General features: G+C 40.8%; 1 protein-coding gene across 1 annotated transcript; it reads left to right on the top strand.

Moving 5' to 3' along the window:
• The first annotated feature begins 1,376 nt into the window (after nt 1-1,376).
• LOC148883164 (uncharacterized) lies at nt 1,377-18,827 on the top strand. Its single transcript, XM_089023912.1, has 26 exons — nt 1,377-1,426; nt 4,317-4,396; nt 5,101-5,135; nt 5,585-5,653; nt 6,567-6,633; nt 6,756-6,809; nt 6,884-7,023; nt 7,932-8,051; nt 8,839-8,896; nt 10,251-10,307; nt 10,384-10,532; nt 10,625-10,726; nt 10,792-10,840; nt 10,957-11,037; nt 11,337-12,380; nt 13,163-13,284; nt 13,358-13,468; nt 14,090-14,147; nt 14,250-14,357; nt 15,297-15,812; nt 15,899-15,961; nt 16,052-16,185; nt 16,270-16,401; nt 16,466-16,523; nt 16,605-16,661; nt 16,737-18,827. Exons 2-26 carry the CDS (start codon nt 4,348-4,350, stop codon nt 17,627-17,629), a joined length of 4,326 nt encoding a protein of 1,441 aa, XP_088880038.1. The 5' UTR covers nt 1,377-1,426; nt 4,317-4,347; the 3' UTR covers nt 17,630-18,827.
• Nucleotides 18,828-19,061: the final 234 nt, after the last annotated feature.

Here is a 19,061-nt window from a genome sequence, read left to right as displayed (position 1 = left end):
AATAAAAAAATGTTTAATGTATTTACATGGACAACGTATCGTGAAAATGCCATTTTACACATTTTTAAAAACCACAATTTGAGTATATGAACAAAAAAAAAATCAAAATGGTGGTCAAATGTATGGACGTGCAGAGTCCGTATTACTTTTAGGCCACTATTTGTACAGTCAACAAGAACATGTGTTAATGAAAGTGATTTGTTTGAAAAATAAAATAAAGTGAGATTAAATATGTATTTTGTGTCGTTTATTATCCATCCGCATGTTTTCAGATTAGCTTTATCCTTACAATAAGAACATTTATTTGTCCCACAATGTAGAATTTTATAATACAGCAAAGAAGTATAGAAGAAATATTATAATTAATATAATTAATCCTTTTCACCACTGGTGAAAAGGATTTTTTGATTATCTCCTCTTTCACCTAGAACTGCTTCGAACAACAAATAGGGTGCAGAAAGTGTTTAAAATTTAATGACTGTTTTTTTGGGTTGCGTCACATTATTATTATTTTTTTTTGTTTTGTTGTTGTTTTGACTTCAAGATGTCATCTCACTTGCATGATGAATCACCAACGACACCACCATAGAACTACAAACAAGTATAAAAATATAGCTATTATTTACACATAAACATTTGGACTTTACGTCAATGAACTAAAACGGATGCAATAAAATCGTATACAGCACTTTACCCGCTTTCCGTCCGAAATTGAAGTTTTTATCTTCCTCCTTTTTATATTTTCCTTGCTAAACAGTACAGCGATAAAGCATGTCAATTCTCGTCGTCTTCTCAGTAAAAAAAATGAAATTTAAAGTAGTGCGGAAAGTAAAAACCTGTACCGGAAGTGACAACAACCCAACGTAATGTCAAGAAAAATAAAGCACAGCCATCTGCTGGTCAACCATGGGATAGCAGTTATAAACAAATGTATCAGCAGCATTTACAGAAATGTAAATGTCCACACAGTGAGACTAATAAAGGCAAATCTAATCGAACCTTGTTTTTGTTTCCTCAGAATTATGATTTCCTCGTGAAAACATAACACAAAACTGATTTATATGGCACCTTCACATCAGCTGAAACTGCAACAAAGCACTTAAAAAAACGTCAAGTAAAATAATGAACGCATGTTGGAAGCAGTTTTAAGTGGCCTCCACTCCAATCCGGGTGCAATTGAAGTATGAAAGCAATCAATTTATTGCACCTCTTAGGCAAATTATTCAAATTGTTCCTTCGGAAATCGTTACCACGTTTTGAAAATACGTTTTTTTTTTCTGGACAATGTAGTATCAGAACGACGTCCGGGGGAGGCAGAGGACGAGGAATGAAAGGGGGGAAGAGGAAGAGGAGGGGGATGGAACGAAAGACGGCGTGGGACTGTTTGCTCCACATGTTCATGTGTCGAGCAAATACCGGGATATCGGTAAGTCGCCTAATTGGAAGATATTGCATGTGTGACTTTATTTTGTAATGACATAATCGATCATTAGAGGGCACCTTGATCGAGACGTGTCCCGTTTTTCAGTTTAGGTCGGATCCAGATATTACCTGAAAAAACGTGTGTCCAAATTACATTCGGTTAGACCGCAAGGTTTTTTTTTAACCAGAAAGGTATGCAGTAAAAACAACGACGCGTTTATTTTGGGGTATCGCTCTTTGGGAAATACGACGTTGTGTTTCTTCATTTTTCCACAACAGCTCCTTTTTTTATGCAGCGACCGCACCGATAAATTTGGAACTTGAACAGACGATATAAACGGGTCATCTTCACAACAGCCATTTTGGTATCCGCTACACAACCAAATTGCATCAAAACATCTCAGCATGTTGATTTATCGCGCCTCCACGCTTATGCTTAACTCGACAGCTTATAAATATGTAGTTTTTTTTCTCTTCAAAATCAGCAAAAGGAGCATTGCTAGCATGCCAGGTAACTTTTAGCACACCCCCTTAAAAATGTTTTGTTTCCTAACTGACATCAGAAAAACGTTTTATAGCATCTAAAATACCCAAAATACGCAGTCTGATATTTTTAGTCAAATGTAAAACACCAATAAAATGAGTTTAAGTGTCCCCAAACTACTTCAAAATGACCTCGGAAATGGGAGTTTCAGAAGGTTGAAGCTGATTTATGTGGGACAGGAGATGTGAGACAATCTCTTTTCGCAATGGATGCTACAGCTGCGTGTTTGCTTTCAACATTTAGCTTGTAGTCGACGTGCACATTCCACCATGATGTCCCTGATCCACTGGTGAAGAGACGCTTTGATCCTCTCCTCTTTCATCTGGAACTGCTTTTTCTAACAAAGAGGGTATAGAAAGTGCTTAAGAATGAATGTCTCTCCGTGTCTTTGTGTTGTCATGTTATTTGTTTATTAGTTTTTTTTGTTCTTTTGACTTCAAGACGGCGCCGCGAGAGTGGCTGCCTTTCCAGCAGCTCCTGTCTTTTGCTTTTCTACTTTCATTTCTTTCATAACTTTGCTGCTGTGAAATGTAAATTTCTCAACTGCGAGACTAATAAAGGCCAATCCAATCCACTTATGAATATGATTCAAATAGTTCTGAAGAGGAAAGCATAAATGTTTGCAATCGATTAAAGAAGTCCTTCCATGTCATTTTGAGGCGCCTGGACTGCAATGTAGCGTCGCAGAAAATGCACAAGATGGCACCCAAGCTCCGTTGGAAATGGGTTGATTTGTCTGCTGGGAATTTGTGTCAACTAGTATCAAATAGTAGTCTTGGTGCAACACACAACTATTCACCATTGCGTTATTTATGTGTTTTCCTTCTAATTTCGCCATCAACAAGTTTTCAAATCAAACAAAGTACCCAAAATGCATTGTGTGTCGCTTTCTCGGTCAGGGGTGTTCCTGACGTGACATCACGTCAGGCATCGTCATCAACTTGAAAAGAAGACTTCCTGAATATTCAGTGCAAGTCTTAAAAGGTAAAATATAGCTATATGCCGTGGAATCTTTGTAAAATACGCTCAGTAGAAGTCATTTGAAGTGATTTTACAAATTAAGGACACAACTTAAATCATTCGATGCATCTATTAGTAAAAAAAAACGACAAGAGAAGCTTCCAGCATTGTTATCTCCTACGCCAGGTGTCGAGAACAGACCATTTCGGTGCATTGTCTCGTTGCCGTAACAGTGACAAAACCAAAACGAGAAAAAAAAACGTCATGGGCGGAAAGTGTACAGATTTTGAAATGTACGCATTTAAAAATCAATGCTCGCTTGTACAAATAATGCCGAAACCGTACAAATAGGCCATTTCTTCTTTGGCCAGTATGAAAATATGCGAATAAGTGCTCTCTCCCTTGCAACACACCTGAATGAAATGATCAGATCACGATGAATGGATGAAGCAGGAAGTCTGACACCGAATGTGTTCATTTAAATCAGGTGTGTTGCAAGAGAGAGACTAGAAAAACATGCGGGATGACGGCCATTTGAGGACCAGTTTGTACGAGTAACAAAAGTGAATTACAAAAAGTGGATTGAAAAGTTTCAAAGGAGCCAGAGAAGACAAAGCTTGTTCATTGTTTTCATTCGTGGTGATGGACGTCCTGCTTTGTCTGCGTGGTCCACAAGTTTAGGTTGGAGTATAAAGTGTTGGTAATTTTTCTTACTTTGGACTTGTTTTATGTATTTTTTTTGCTATTTAACATGGTTCCTATGTCTAATATAAGCGTGTTCTTGTTTTGCTGATGGTCTCCCATGTATGTTATGTCTTCAAATAGACTTGTTTTCTTCAGCCCTGCTACACTCTTGATAAGTAAGCTACCAGACTAACTAAGCTACTACGTTGAGTTGCCATTTTGGAAAAGCTCTTTGGCTGAGGGGCGAAACATCCGACACCTTCAAAGAAGTACAGATGACGGCTGAAGAAACCTTTTCCTCGATGTACCACTCCTGTACGACTAAGAGCCTAGATAGATGTTTCGTGACTTTTACTACCAGAGTTATCATGATTAAGAGTTATGTACAACGTTCATATTCTGTAGACCTCTGCCCACGCATAGACAAGTGAGCGGGAAACTGTCGTTTCACTCCGACTTTTGCGGAGAAACTGTCTGGTCAGCTAAAAAACTGTTAAGGTGTTTGAATGACAGGAAATTGCACATTTGTCCGCAACAATCGGCGCTTTTTCATTGTATGCATTTCACTAGCTTCGCTGTGATCAATCAAAGCTAGCGGAACGGGAGATGGTTGGCTTCAGACCTGTTCCTCGTGAGTTCTAAGACAATCTTGGTTGGTTGTTGGCTCATTTGTTACATTTCTCCGGCTTGTCTCGGGTCTTTACAGAAACATCTCTGACAGTTTCTCCACACCAGCGATGATGAAATCTCTCAGTGGGTTTATCGGGCTTCCCTCGCTGCTTGAAGGTAGATATTCCCTGAATCAATCTAAAGTATCTTGAGCTGTCTTTGAGTTTCATGTTTTTCCCTCCGTCCTCTACCTCATGCCGATAGAAGTTAAAAATCTGACAGATTATTAAATGAAGAGCCAAAGTAAGGTCATGACCTTCACTGCTGAAACTGAAGGATAGTGATTAGACAGAATAAGAAGTTATCATTGAGAAGTTTCATGCTGTTATATGCTTAGTCAACATGTGTGACTCGAATACACAATTGAAGCACAGACAACCTGGGGTCAATCTGAGGTCAACAGACACAACAAGTTAAACTGTCATCTTCATCTAGGAGATGAAGGCCTTGGACAAAATTTAGGACTTGGGAACCTCCTTTATAACCGAAGCAGTTTACGACTTGAAACTCCTTCACAGGAAGAGCTCATTAGCCAGGTTACAAATTTATCAGTTCATGGAAGAGACACTGTTTTATTGCTTACTGCTCTTTGCACATAGAACACCCAGGGCCGTGGTATTCTAATCAAGAAAACTGTTTTATGAATGTATCACTTTAATTTGCATATACTCTCAATAAATAGCTTGACAGAGGGCTGCAGAATTCAGACGTCTGTCATGAATGGCTGCGTCTCCTGCCGGCAGTAAAGAGTCTGTCCACAGTGTCCGATCGAACATCTCTGACACTAATCCTGCCACTGTATGATTTGTTTTCTCCGGTAGGTGGTTCGGGGAAGTCCCACAAAATATGTTGTCAGGTAAAGAAAAAGCTCATTTTCATATCTTTTTGCTTTCGGTTACAAGCAGTCGTTCGTAAGGTTAATTTGGTCTTAAGTTGCTTAAGTGCTATATTTCATGTGGAATGTATGTTTAATTCTAACAATGAACGGGGAAGTATAAAACACAGATCTACTGTAGTAGGACGACATATATATCCTTGGGTCTTAAGTAGCTCCAGGACGGAAGCTGCTGGCACGTCATGACTGAATTACATTAAAGTTACAAATAACGGTACATACGAACATTTTTGCGAGTTCAGTAAGTTGGGGAGCGTCTGTATAGCTATAGTTAGCATTCTAGCAACATAACCTCAAAATGTACGCATCCAGTGACCAGCAAAATACCATGCGTTGGTACGATTCGTGATACCTGCTTGTAAATTTTACACAAAAAAATTGAATACAAATTTATTTTCCATAATTTACAGAACTGCAACATCAAGTTGGATACGCCGCAGCAATATTTCCAGCACGTGCAAAATGAGAGTCACAAAATGGTACGTCTGTTACATTGTGAATGACAGGGATTATACGGATGGCTCATTAGATATACAGTGATACCTTGGTTTACGAACCCCTTGGCTTACAAACTTTTCGGTTTACGAAGGTTACATTTATGACAATTTTACCTTGGCATACAAACTTTTTTCGTGCACGGAGCTCCCTCAATGAGTGATGTGTCGTTCGCGAACGAGGCCGTTCTAACAAAAAAATGGCAGCCGACTGTTTTTTGTCCTCTGTTTCCCGCTCCCAGTCTTCGGTTAAAGCCACGTGATTGGTCAAGAACGCAGCAGTGAGGAGGGTGGTTTAAACATTAAAGAGACAGGCAGACGACAGTGAGCGAGTTTCAACTGTAATAGTTTAAAGGCAGAGTGCAGACTGCAAGGTTAAAATATCCCATCAATCAGGCTCCACAAACAACCCGCGCAAGCAATCTGTACACTTGATACAAAAAGCTATCAACCCAGCTAAACAGAACACAATTGATGAGGAACTAGATAAAATTATCGCAGAGAAAGCACCTACAAGGGATCATTCCTATAGAAGGTTACGTTCCTCATCAAGTGTTTAATGCTGAGAAAACCGGCCACTCCATTCCATCAAGCCATCAACGACCATCACAAAGGTAAATAAAACCACTTTATTATATAGTACAGTTTATTTTTTTTATTCATAATACCATAGCACATTTATTATACATAAAATGAGGTATATTTTGTGTAGTTTTAAGGCTTAGAAACTTAGAAAATTATGTTTTATGGGGACCTGGGAACGGATTATTCTCATTTTAATGGTTTCCTATGGGAAATTAATTTTTGGGATACACACTTTTCGCCTTACACACTCTGTCTGGAAACCAATTAAGTTTGTAAACCACGGTATCACTGTATTTATTTATTTTTGTTCTAGATGATGAAGAGTCTCTCCAGCCATGGTAACAGTAATCCCACAACTGGCAAGGAAGGAAGAAAAGAGGGTGAGCACACAGCGGCGGCAGTGGCTGAAAGTGCGCAAAGTTGCGGAGCACCGTGAGCTAGTGAGAACGTCAATTTCAAGGTCATTTGTTTCATATTTTAAATATATGCATCGTTCCATTAGGCCTGACGTTAGAGAGAGGGATATTCAATCAACTGGATAAGCGCTCCGTGCCAGGTGAATGATCCGTTTTCAACGTCCGCTTTGGATTTGGCAACCGACAGTGATGGTCATTTTCGTTTGTAAACCAGGTGTGTCCGCGATGATGTTTTGGCATAGCTCGGAGGCGCCCTCCGAAGTCGTTTGCGTCTGTTATGCTTGCCAGGATGCTTTTCCGGCATCGTTACTGATCAAACATTTGGATTCTCACCGCCATCTCCTGCAAACTCTGGTCAGCTTTGACTAACTTAATACAGTGATACCTCAGTTTACGAACCCCTTGGTTTACGAACGTTAAATTTATGAAAATTTTACCTTGGCAAACGAACTTTTTTTGGAGATGCACAACAATGAGTGATGTGTTCTAACAACAAAATGGCAGCCAACTGTTTTTGTCCTCTATTCCCCGCCCCCTGTCTTCGGTTAAAGCCACGTGATTGGTCAAGAACGCAGCAGTGAGGGGTTGGGGGTTAGAGACAGAGAGAGAGAGTGAGGCCGTTAGACCTTAAAGAGACAGGCAAAACAGTGGAATTTGGACTCGTTTCAACTTTGATAGTTCAAAAGCAAAGTGTAGACTGACTGCAAGGTTAAAATATCCAATCAATCAGGCTCCACAAACAACCCATCTGTACACTTGATGCAAAAAAACTATCAACCCAGCCAAGCAGAACACAATTGATGAGGAACTAGATAAAATTATCACAGAGAAAGCACCTACAAAGGATCATTCCTCAAGATGGTGAAAGGTTATGTTCCTCATCAAGTGTTTTATGCTGATGAAACCGGCCACTCCATTCCATCAAGCCATCTCTCCCATTTCTTTATTCATAATACCATACCACATTTATTATACATAAAATAAGGTACATTTTGTGTAGTTTTAAGGCTTAGAAAATTACAAAGTAGAAAATTGTGTTTTATGAGGACCTGGGAACGGATTATTCTCATTTTAATGGTTTCCTATGGGAAATTAATTTTTGGGATACACACTTTTTGCCTTACACACTCTGTCTGGGAACCAATTAAGTTCGTAGGCCAAGGTATCACTGTACTTCATGCTATTATTATTTTAAATGTTTATTTTGAAATGTGTTACTTTATTTTTCTTAGTTGCTGTGAATTTTATTTTCGACCCTGTAGTTGCATCTCAATCCCTGGCGGCTGCCGTTTGGTTGGCGACAAGTTCCAGAACGGATATTGTTGCAGTTACAGTTGGAGGTGGAGGAGCAGAAAAGAGGATGGTGTCGGGTGGTTCTTAAGGTTAAAAAATAATATACTTTTTTACAGATGTTTTCGGGAATTGACAATATGACATAGAGCGCCATCCGCGAATTAGTTTGGGTTTTGTTTTTTTTCTTCCTTGGGTACCGATAAAGCGCGAGCCATACCTCTGGCAATGTTTTCCCCTTCCACAAGGGGGTAGCATTTCCCCTTTTTTCCATGTTAGTGCTTTGTTGCAGTTGTTAAAGCGCGATATAATAATAATGCATTTCATTTCTAAGTGCCTTTCAAAACTCTCAAGGTCACTTTACAGTCACAGGATAAGTTTTTCTATGGGTAAGCAGCAGCATCCACACACGCCAGCGTTCACTCAACCCAGAAGTAACTCAAATAGATAGAAAGCTAGCTAATAGATAGCCAGCCAGCGAAATAGCTATATAAGTACTAGATAGCTAATAGATCGGAAAAAGATGCTTAAAGCGCGATATAAATCAATATATGTATTTTAGTGTTTTGTACAGCTGCCCTCATTTCAAGCTCCGATAACTCCAGATCCATATAATTTAGGAATTAACTTTTTTTCTGATGAAAAAAAAAAAAAGAGTAAGGTTTCTTACGCTGCGTTGACTGTTTATGTAGTCCTAAAACTCAATATACTGTGGGTCCTGGAATTTGAATGACAATGACAAAAACCCTGGCACTGGAGTGGACACATTTTTGCACGTCTGGCAGTGAATGAGTTAAATGACTATATTCTTCCTTTTTTTTATTTATTTTTAACATTTATTGTCATTATTTTTAAAGATTTGTTTGTCTTCTCTCCCAGGTGATGGATTTTCCCTGCTCAGTGTTTCGAGACATCAATCCACTAAGCTGCCAGAAAGGTTGGTATCCAACATTGGAATGCCATGTGGCCTTGACCCAAATCACAGGTGTCAAATATAAGGCCCGGGGGCCAAATCTGGTCCGCCACATCATATTATTCGGTCCGCGAAAGCAAATCAAACCTGTGAAATTCCATGATGCTCGCCAAAGTTTGAACCAAAATGTCAAATAACCACATTTTTGTTCTTATCCTGTGACTGTAAAGTGTCCTTGAGAGTTTTGAAAGGTGCTTATAAATAAATTGTATTACAATAAAAGTAATTATTCTTGACTTTAGATTTGAAAACTAGTTATTTCTAATTTGTTGTGAGCTCTATATGAAATATGTGGAGGGGATTCAAAAATTAAACATTCCAATGGCTTCTCCAAAGTCATAATGGCCCCCTGAGAGGAAATGTCACTAAAAATGGCCTGTGTCAAAAAATGAGTTGGACACCCTTGACCTAAACGAGTAGCACACATACCATATCTTCGTCTTAAAGGACAACCCACGCCTCTGGAATAGTTGTGTCCATAATTTGTAAAATCACTTCAAATAAATTCTACTGAGCGTATTTTACAAAGATCCCACCGCATATAGCTATATTTTACCTTTTAAGACTCACACTGAATATTCAGAAAGTCTTGTTTTTGAGTTGGTGACGATTCCTGACGTGACGTCACGTAAGGAACGCCCCTGACCGAGAAAGCGACACACAATGCATTTTGGGTACTTTGTTTGGTCTGAAAACTTGGTGTTGATCCGTGTTGATGGCGAAATTAGAAGAAAACACATAACGCGATTGTGAATCGTTGTGTGTTCCACCAAGACTATTATTTGATACAAGTTGACACAAATTCCCAGCAGACAAATCAGCCCATTTCCAACGGAGCTTGGGCGCCGTCTTGTGCATTTTCTGGGACGCTACATTGGAGTCCTGACGGCTCGAATTGATACGGAAGGACTTCTTTAATCGATTGCAAACATTTATGCTTTCCTCTTCAGAACTATTTGAATCATATTCATAATTGGATGAGTAACAAGAAAGCATCTTCTCCGAATCTGAAGCCATTGTTTTGATTCTCGAACAAGGCAAGACGTCCTGGCGGCACCTTCTGAAACTCTGCATCTCCGAGGTCATTTTGAAGTAGTTTTGGGACACTTTAACTCATTTTTATTGGTGTTTTGCATTTGACTAAAAATATCAGCCTGCGTGTTTTGGGTATTTTAGATGCTATAAAACGTTTTTCTGATGTCAGTTAGGAAACAAAAAAATGCTGTCGGTTGTCCTTTAAACGACGTTGACGCATGTCACCGTCTTTTCACACGCTGTGTTTCACTTTAGTCAAGCATGTGTTGTCTCTTCTTTTCAGAACTACTATGCAAAACCTTCAGCAGACACGACAAACACAGGACGTACCCACTTTTGGGTAAGTAAGGGAGCGTTAACAAATTATCGAAATGTTTATTCCTCCCCTGAGCGCTCTGAATATTTTATCACCACAGGGCAAAATTTTATTGTGTCGCATGACGCACACGACCCATCCTGCGATTCCACCTACAATTCGTTGCTGTGCCTGCTTTGTGGAAGAAGGCTAACGGAGCAAGAGGGATACGCCCACGTTTTCAGCTGGGAACATGTCGCTATGTTTCTCGTGAGTGTTTTCGTTAATGTTTTTTTTTTGTGTGTGCAACTTTTAAATCCCAACGACATTGAATGTGAATTTGGTTTGCGGACTCAAAAAAGGACCGTTTCCATCCTGGCTCGCTGACGGCCGATTGCGGGCAAAAGATTTTATTGGATCTCGCAAGCCAGGCTGCACGTATCCACAACGTGGCGGATATACAGGTCTGGCATCGCAAATTTCTCAATCGAAACGACAGGTTTCTGACTTCTTCTTGGTTTTTACACAGAAAATAAAGTTGGATCGTCCCATTAAGGAACCTTGCGATTACACCAAAGGTGATTACTTTGCAAAATTCCAAACGTTATGTTATCGAGTGGCACCTGGTCACTTTTTTCGCGTTTAATGTAATTTACTACATTTGACCTATTTACTTCCACCATTTCCTTGTCAGTGAAAATTATCCTAAGTGCAGCACTGAAGAAGACGAGCAAAGGTCCGCTTATACCACTCTTACTGTCACAAGCACGGTTGGGTAAGCTAAAAAATGTGTCCATAATTTTTCAAATCACTTCAAATGACTTCCACTGAGCGTATTTTACAAAGATTCCACGGCATAGAGCTATACTTTAAGTTTTAAGCTAGATGACGATTCCTGACGTGATGTCACGTCAGGAACGCCCCTAACCGAGAAAGCGACACCCAATGCATTTTGGGTACTTTGTTTGGTCTGAAAACTTCTTGTTGATGGCAAAATTAGAAGGAAAACACCTAAATAACGCAATGGTGAATCGTTGTGTGTTGCACCTTCCTTTCCTTTCCGTTTCCTTCCAGTCCCCAAAGGAACATCACTGACCTCTCGGACACGCAAAACGAACCCGCCCACTGCAAAGATCCCCAGTAGATGTCCTACTGACAGAAATAAGACCTCCGGATCCCAAAACACTGCGATTCAAACCGGACTCAACGCAATTAGCGGCCATGTTTTGCCATCCGCAAAAGAGGAAGGTGAGCGTAAAAGACCGATGGATGCTCACGATGACAAGATTGTCCGTAAAAGACGCCGAAGAGACTCAACAGAAATTATAACGCATGAAGAAAACCCAAAGATGAAATATGACAATTCGGAAGAAAAAGGGACTAAAACTAGCTTGAAACGCATCATGTCCTCTATGACCTCAAATGATCCTTCCTCCAAAACCACCACTTGTACCTCAACGGTCAAGATAGCGATGACAACGACCCCGAGTGCAAAAGGAATCGCGTATACAAACTCTTGCGCTCCAAAGTCATGTACAAAAACGAATATTGCGCCTACTTCCAGTTTCACCAAATCATGCGCAGTTCAGGCAACCACCTTAAATCCAACTTTGGCAACATCCGTCGGACCCTCTGATAGTAGTTTCAAATCCTGTCGAGATACTGCGACTTCAAGCATCAACAGATTCACACCTGCCACCTGTACCGGGAAATCCTCTGACGTGACTGCAGCTGCCAGAAAGTCCACCGCAGCAGCTGTTACCGGTATTATTCCAACATCCTCCGTGGCTACAGTAAAATCCACAAAACTGACGACCACCAAGGGTGTTCCGATGTCTACAGTTACGCCATCTTCAAAAAAATCTTCGTTGACCATCCAAGCATTCTGCCACAAAGAATCCAAAATTGGAACCGGAAGAGAAGATGTCCGACAAATATGCTCTGACAAAAAAACAAAACCATTGAAATCATCGATCCGGTCTCAGGCCCACGTCGCGACTCCTGGATCCAGAAAATGTCTGGCTTCGTCCCAAAAATCCAACAACTCCACAGGAGGATCCCTAGCAGATCCAGAATCACGTCTCTGCAACTGCCAAAAGTCGATAGTTTCAAAAGTCGGTGAGTACTGTTATTTAGCGACTGTATCAATCGCCAATACAGTGATACCTTGGCTTACGAATTTAATTGGTTCCCAGAGTGTGTAAGGCGAAAAGTGTGTATCCCAAAAATTAATTTCCCATAGGAAACCATTAAAATGAGAATAATCCATTCCCAGGTCCCCATAAAACATAAATTTCTACCTTCTAATTTTTAAGCCTTAAAACTACACAAAATATACCTTATTTTATGTGTAATAAATGTGCTATTGTATTATAATTAAATAAACTGTACTGTATCATAAAGTTGTTTTATTATCTAGTTGTGTTCTGTTTAGCTGGGTTGATAGCTTTTTGCATCAATTGTACAGGTGGCTTGTGCAGGTTGTTTATGGAGCCTGATTGGTGGGATATTTTAACCTTGCAGACTACACTCTGCCTTTGAACTATCAAAGTTGAAACTCTCACTGTCGTCTGCCTGTCTTTTATGTTTAAACCACCTCCCCTCACTGCTGCGTTCTTGACCAATGATGTGGCTTTAACTGACTGGGTCGCGGGGAATAGAGGACCAAAACAAGCTGGCTGCCATTTTCTTTTAGGAGAACGGGCTCGTTCGCAAACGACACATCACTCATTGTGGCAGCTTCGTGTGTATCCCAAAAAATAGTTTGTATGCCAAGGTAAAATTTTCATCCATTTAACATTCGTAGACCGAAAAGTTTGTAAGCCAAGGGGTTTGTAAACCGAGGAATCACTGTATTTTTTTATTTTTTTTTTTTTTTTAATTTGAGGTTTTATCTTTAGGCCTCAGCTTTATTGTTGCCGTTAACAGCGATGGAAGGAAGCAGTCCTTCTGCACTCTGTGCCACATCAGATTGGGCCGCTCAAGTCACCCTACGGAATACATTCACTTACACAACTATATGGTATGTCTGCCTAAGTTCAAAAAAAGCCTCTCAGATGTTTGACCGCGTGTGCCATTAAATCTCCCGTAACAAGAAACGTAGGTTCCCAGAGCTGGATGACGAGCACTTGGCAAGGATCAACCAAGAGAAATTTGCATTCAGCATGGCTGAGGTCGAAAAATGTCTGGGACTTCGGAACATCCAGGTGAGAACACATACAAGGACATTTTTGGAGGACAAATAGCTTCCAATCGTGTATCGATGAGAAGGTTTCTTCAGCAGTCATCTGTACTTCTTTGAAGGTGTTGGACGTTTCGCCTCTTATCCAAGAGGCTTCTTCAGCAAACTAAAGTCTTACTGGTAGTTTTGGCCCTATATATATATCCCTACTCTCCGGATGTGGCAGTGCCGGACTCTGCTATTATAGGTTCTGGTGTGAGGTTCAATATGGATCGTTCGTACAACAGTCTGCTTAGGCAACATAGGATTAGTTATGCTTATGAAGTGATACCAGAGCAAATAGGGCAATCAGGCCAGTCGTCAGTCAGGACAATAGAATCAGTGGAGCTGCAACCTGAGAGCAGGGACCTATCATTGCAGAGTCCGGCACCGCCACGTCCGGACAGTAGGGATATATATATATAGGGCCGAAACTACCAGTAAGACTTTAGTTCGCTGAAGAAGCGAAACATCCGACACCTTCAAAGAAGTACAGATAACGGCTGAAAAAACCTTTTCATCGATGGATCACTCCTGTACGACTGAGAGCTTACACAGACGTCTTCCAATCGTGTGTTTTTTTTCTCCAAATTATCTCTCCTGATAGACAATAGTAGTGACCAAGGACGAGTACAATGAGCTATCTAGTCTCCCAGGGCCCCAAGGTAAATGAGAGAAAAATCAGACACAACACCTTTTCAAGCTGTACTTGGACCAAGCGGGACAGATAATGGAAGCTAAAATAATACTTTTGTCTTGATCGTTAGCTTTACAGAGATTGGAGGCTCAATTCCAGATCTCGTCTAACTCTTCGGTGCCTTTTGGACGACAGATTTCTTTTACTTCCTCGCAAGGAGCTTCAAGCCCGGAAGATGGTAAATTGAATTGCGTGATGTTTTACACACCCTGGAGAAAGCGAAGCAGAATAGTAGCCGGGCTAATGTGGCACTTTGGGTTTCTAAACGATAAATGGTAGAGATGAGCATTCGTGACAACGACTTGTTTTGCTGATACTACTGCCAACTACTCCGCTTTTGCCGTAATGAGTACGGTTTTCATTATCTGATGGAGAATAAGAAGTTGTCATATTTAAAAGTTTCATGTTGTTATATGCTTAGTCAACATGTGTGACTCGAATACACAATTGAAGCACAGACAACCTGCGGTCAATCTGAGGTCAACAGTCACAGCTTGTTAAACTGTCATCTTCATCTAGGAGATCTGGCCTTGGACAGAATTTAGGACTTGGGAAACTCCTTTATCACCAAAGCAATTTATGACTTGAAACTCCTTCACAGGAAGAGCTCATTAGCCAGGTTACAAATTTATCAATTCATGGAAGAGTCAATGTTTTATTGCTTACAGCTGTTCGTGCTTAGACCTCAAGAGGTGTGGTATTCTAATCAAGAAAACTATGTTTTACTAATGTATCACTTTAATTTGCATATACTCTCAATAAATAGCTTGGCAGAGGGCTGCAGAATTCAGGCGTCTGTCATGAATGGCTGCGTCTCCTACCAGCAGTAAAAGACAATCTTTCTGGGTCTGAGCCTTCGTCCACAGTGTCCGATCGAACATCTCTGACATTATCCCATTCTGGGTTATGGTTTATTAATGAAAATTGCGTTGTTTTTTTTAATTTAGAACAGGTGATCGGTGCAGTGCCAGCTGTTAGCTTCATTTAGATGAATTGCGCGTGCTACGGGTCATTCCTGCAATCGAGAGTCAAGAGTTAGCATGTGTACATTGTTATGCACGGATGTTTGTTTGCATTTTTTTTCTCTTTTCATCTTTCTGTTTGACATGTGATACAGATGCCGTTGTTATAAATGATGACGATGAGGAGGATAATCCATCTGCTGAGCCAGAGGCCACCATTCAAACCATCTGTGGATTCCAATGTGGCGAAGACATTGGTGATGAGCAGGATTTTGATGATCCCGATTTGGAGCTAGTCGAGAAGTCTCCGGAAGCTTTAGAGTCCTCAACTTCAGTTTTACTAAGACCAGAGTCACAGACTGATTTATGTTTAAATGATCCTGAAAAGAATTGTGATGTTTCTGTGCTCTCATCGTCTCACTTGGTGGGACCAGACCCAAAGATCAACGATGAAGATTCAAAAGACACAGAGAGGAAACTCTCTGACTGTGGCGAGCCCTCAACGCCAACCCCGTTGGTCCTAGAGCCTCTAATTGGTGATCGAGACTTGCAGAAACCACAATCCCCAGATGGGCCCTCACCTCCAGAGCCATCGGGAGGAGACCACACACACGTTTTGAATCCAGATGTCTACAAGAATGGAAATGTTGCACAAGCGCTCCATTTTGCAGGTACGGTATTTTTCCGGATTATAAACTACAAACCCCCCCCTAATATTTAAACCCAAATCCATGCATCAATGTTGCTTTTGTTCCAGGAAATAAAAGTAACTTGACCATGTTTTTGTGGGTGAGGGGACTGTTTGACCAGCCAATCTTAGGTGAGTCGGGGTGTTCTTCAAGTGATATCCCTTCGCCCCCCCCAGAAAAATGCTACTAAACGGATGCTAATGAAGCGATTGTCCAGTCAGGTCTAGCATCTGTGTACGAGTGCCGTGGAGCGTCTGAAAATTCGTTCTACTTGTGTGAGAGCTGTAGCCAGAGATTCACAGTCAGTGACATCTGCCCGCACATGGTTAGCATAGAGCATCAGCTCACGTATATGGTAAGGATGAGTTTGACACTCGAGTCTGTTACTCTGTGTTTTTTTTTAGGGTGCGACTTCATTTTTTTGTCTCCCACTTTTCAGCTGAAGGTCTATCCACATTTCATGAATATATTTTGGTATGACGACATTCAAGAGGAAGTGAAACTCACCATCTTCAAGCATCTGGCAGTTGATATTGCCGCCCAGGAGCGATCCGCGAAGATGGATGCCAAGGTAGCTTTTAGCATACCATTGCAAAGCTTTCTCTGTGCTAAATACTTCTTTTTGGGTTCTGAAGGTTTTAATCCTCTATCAAGGCTTGTACGACTCAGTTTGGAACGCTCCGGTCGGAGAAGGTATTGTTGAATGACAACTACGATCCGTTTTATTGTAACCTGGAGTACCCTGTATCGATGGTATACCTCTGTCATTCAAAGCTCTCAACATGCTACGCAGCACCACGTGTCAGTCATTCGTCTCACCTCAAGAAACTGGTACATCAATGCTTCAAGATGACAAATGACGCTCTTTCACGTATTCATTTTTTTAACGTGTTCTGTCTTTTCAAGCAACCCTGTTGACTGAGAAGCAGGGTGGACAACATAATATGGATTTGTGTGTGGACTCGAAACCCAATTCAGTTTCATGCACCTCTTCAGCTAGCGGATTCCTCACTCGAGACATCCGCAGAAATTCGCAAAGTCCAGCAGAACTGGTTTCCAGTCCTGTCTCAATGGAACCACCTGTCATCAAAGTAAAGGAGGAGATGATAAACTCTCAAAGCAGGCCTCCTGAAAACTTCGCTTCACTCACCAAACCGCCTCCTGTTTTTCAAGTGAAAAGTGAACCTCTGCTCTCAGAGTTCAAACCTCCTGTAAGACTTTGTCCTAAGGAGCAACTTAGCATCAAAATCAAGGCTGATCCTGTGCCCCATGAGTCTGGAATTATGAAACCCGTTTCTGAGAAGCAGCCTAGTTTTGAAGACAAGGCTGACCTGAACCCTTCAGTGTCCGCATCTGATCCAATTTCTGGAAAGCAGCTCTCTTTTCAAGTGAAGCCTCATCTGAAGCAAAGCAGTGGTCCCATTTCCAAGCGGCAGCCTGGTTTTCAGGTGAAGACTGAACTGAAGGTTTTAGAGTCCGAATTTCTTGAAACCTCTGGTCTGATTTCTGAACCAAAACGTATTAAACCAGTGAAGATTGAAAGAAGCTCACTAGTGTCCGGATCTCCTGAAACCGCAGGTCTTGTTTCTGAGGAGCAGCGTTGTATTAAGATGAAGTCTGAAGTAATCCCAAAAGACTACGGCGCTCCGAAAACTCCTGGTCTAGTTTCTGGTTCTCAAATGATTTGTCCGATGAAAGATGAAATCGATCTCTCCTGTTGCAAACCCTCTGTAGCTTCCATTCCAATCTCAAAACCAGCGCAGAGTTCTCACTGGGAATTTAAAACTTTGCTCTATTAGCTATCTTGCGCAACAGTGCCGGCATTCCCGCAAAGGGAATGTTGTTTTGTGTTGCTAATTGTCAGAATTTTGATTGTTTAAACAATTTCAAGTCTTTAACATGTTTTTGGTGTCCTATATAAATAGTTTGTATGCAATTGTACGCACGTTTGTTTTTCTCAAGGTTTTTTGTACTTTTTAATAACTATGTAGATGGAAGACACTGATGTGGTGATCCCTGAAAGGAAAAGAAAGGAAAAGATATACTTTTGTATTTAAAAGTTATTTTACACTCTGACTTTTGTTTACGGTGGCACCTTTCTACTCTCCTTGTCTGTCTGCTTGGGATTGGAGTGAAATAAAGGAGCCACGATAAAACCGGAATTGTTACCTGGTCAGGCAGCATCACCCCACCCGGGAAAGAAAAAGACTGGAGCGCCTAGTCAAGAGGGCCAGTTCTGTCCTGTGTTGCTCGCTGGACTCTCCGGAGGAGGTGGGCAACAGACAGACGCTAGCTAAACTAAAGGCTATGATGGACAGCCCCAGACCGTCCTGCTCACCTTGACAGCACTGGATAGCTCCTTCCGACAGAGACCGTTACACCCGCAATGGAAGAAGGAGAGGTACCGCCGCTCCTACCAACGTGTCACACGTCAATGCTACAAAAAAAAACCTGGACTCTTGTATTGTAAATAGCACAGCCACCTCATGTTGACCCTACAGTTTCATATATGAAATATGCATTTGTTTTATACTTGCACTATGTACACTTCTTTATGAAACATTTTTGCACAGTTATACATTCCTCTGACATTTCTATTATGCTTAGAATACTTTGTTTTTATCTTTTATACCTTTTCAATTGTTGCTGTGCATTGCAGATTTCACCATTGTCGGCCTATTAAAAGTTTTTTGATTCTAAATTATGAATATGACATACATATATACACAGTTCCTGGATGAGGTATTATGGCAATACTGTGTCAGGGTCACCAAATATATTTATAAAAAACAAGAGAGAATCTCGAGAGAACTTTTTGCCTGCTGCAAGTTATTTCCCCTCCAACAGCTCTTCGACTTATTCATAATAATAATACATTTCATTTTTAAGCGCCTTTCAAAACGCTCATGGTCACTTTACAGTCACAGGATAAGTTTTTCTATGGGTGAGCAGCGGCAGCCACACCCGCCAGCGTTCACTCAACCCGGCAGTAACTGATAGAATATTAAGACAAATAGATAGAAAGCTAGCTAGCAAGCCAATAGATAGCTAATAGCTAGCCAGCACAGCATCTGATAACAGTCATCTGTCTACTTGTGTTTATATATGTTTATATATATTACGGTTTTATTCTGTGTATTCTTTTAATTGTAAAGTGTCATTGGGTGTTCAGAAAAGCGCTTGTAAATGAAATGTGTTAAGAGAGAGAGAATATAGAGTTTTAATGCAACA

Source organism: Hippocampus bargibanti, linkage group LG20, assembly GCF_051943395.1.
Source record: "Hippocampus bargibanti isolate YZ-2025 linkage group LG20, ASM5194339v1, whole genome shotgun sequence".
NCBI classification, from domain to species: domain Eukaryota; kingdom Metazoa; phylum Chordata; class Actinopteri; order Syngnathiformes; family Syngnathidae; genus Hippocampus; species Hippocampus bargibanti.
This window is presented reverse-complemented; position numbering and strand designations above follow the sequence as displayed.

Coding starts and splice junctions, on each gene's coding strand:
- LOC148883164 (XM_089023912.1), top strand. CDS start 4,348: ATGATGAAATCTCTCAGTGGGTTTATCGGGCTTCCCTCGCTGCTTGAA. Junction 4,397..5,100: donor GCTTCCCTCGCTGCTTGAAG/GTAGATATTCCC, acceptor TTTCTCCGGTAG/GTGGTTCGGGGAAGTCCCAC. Junction 16,402..16,465: donor CCGCGAAGATGGATGCCAAG/GTAGCTTTTAGC, acceptor TGGGTTCTGAAG/GTTTTAATCCTCTATCAAGG.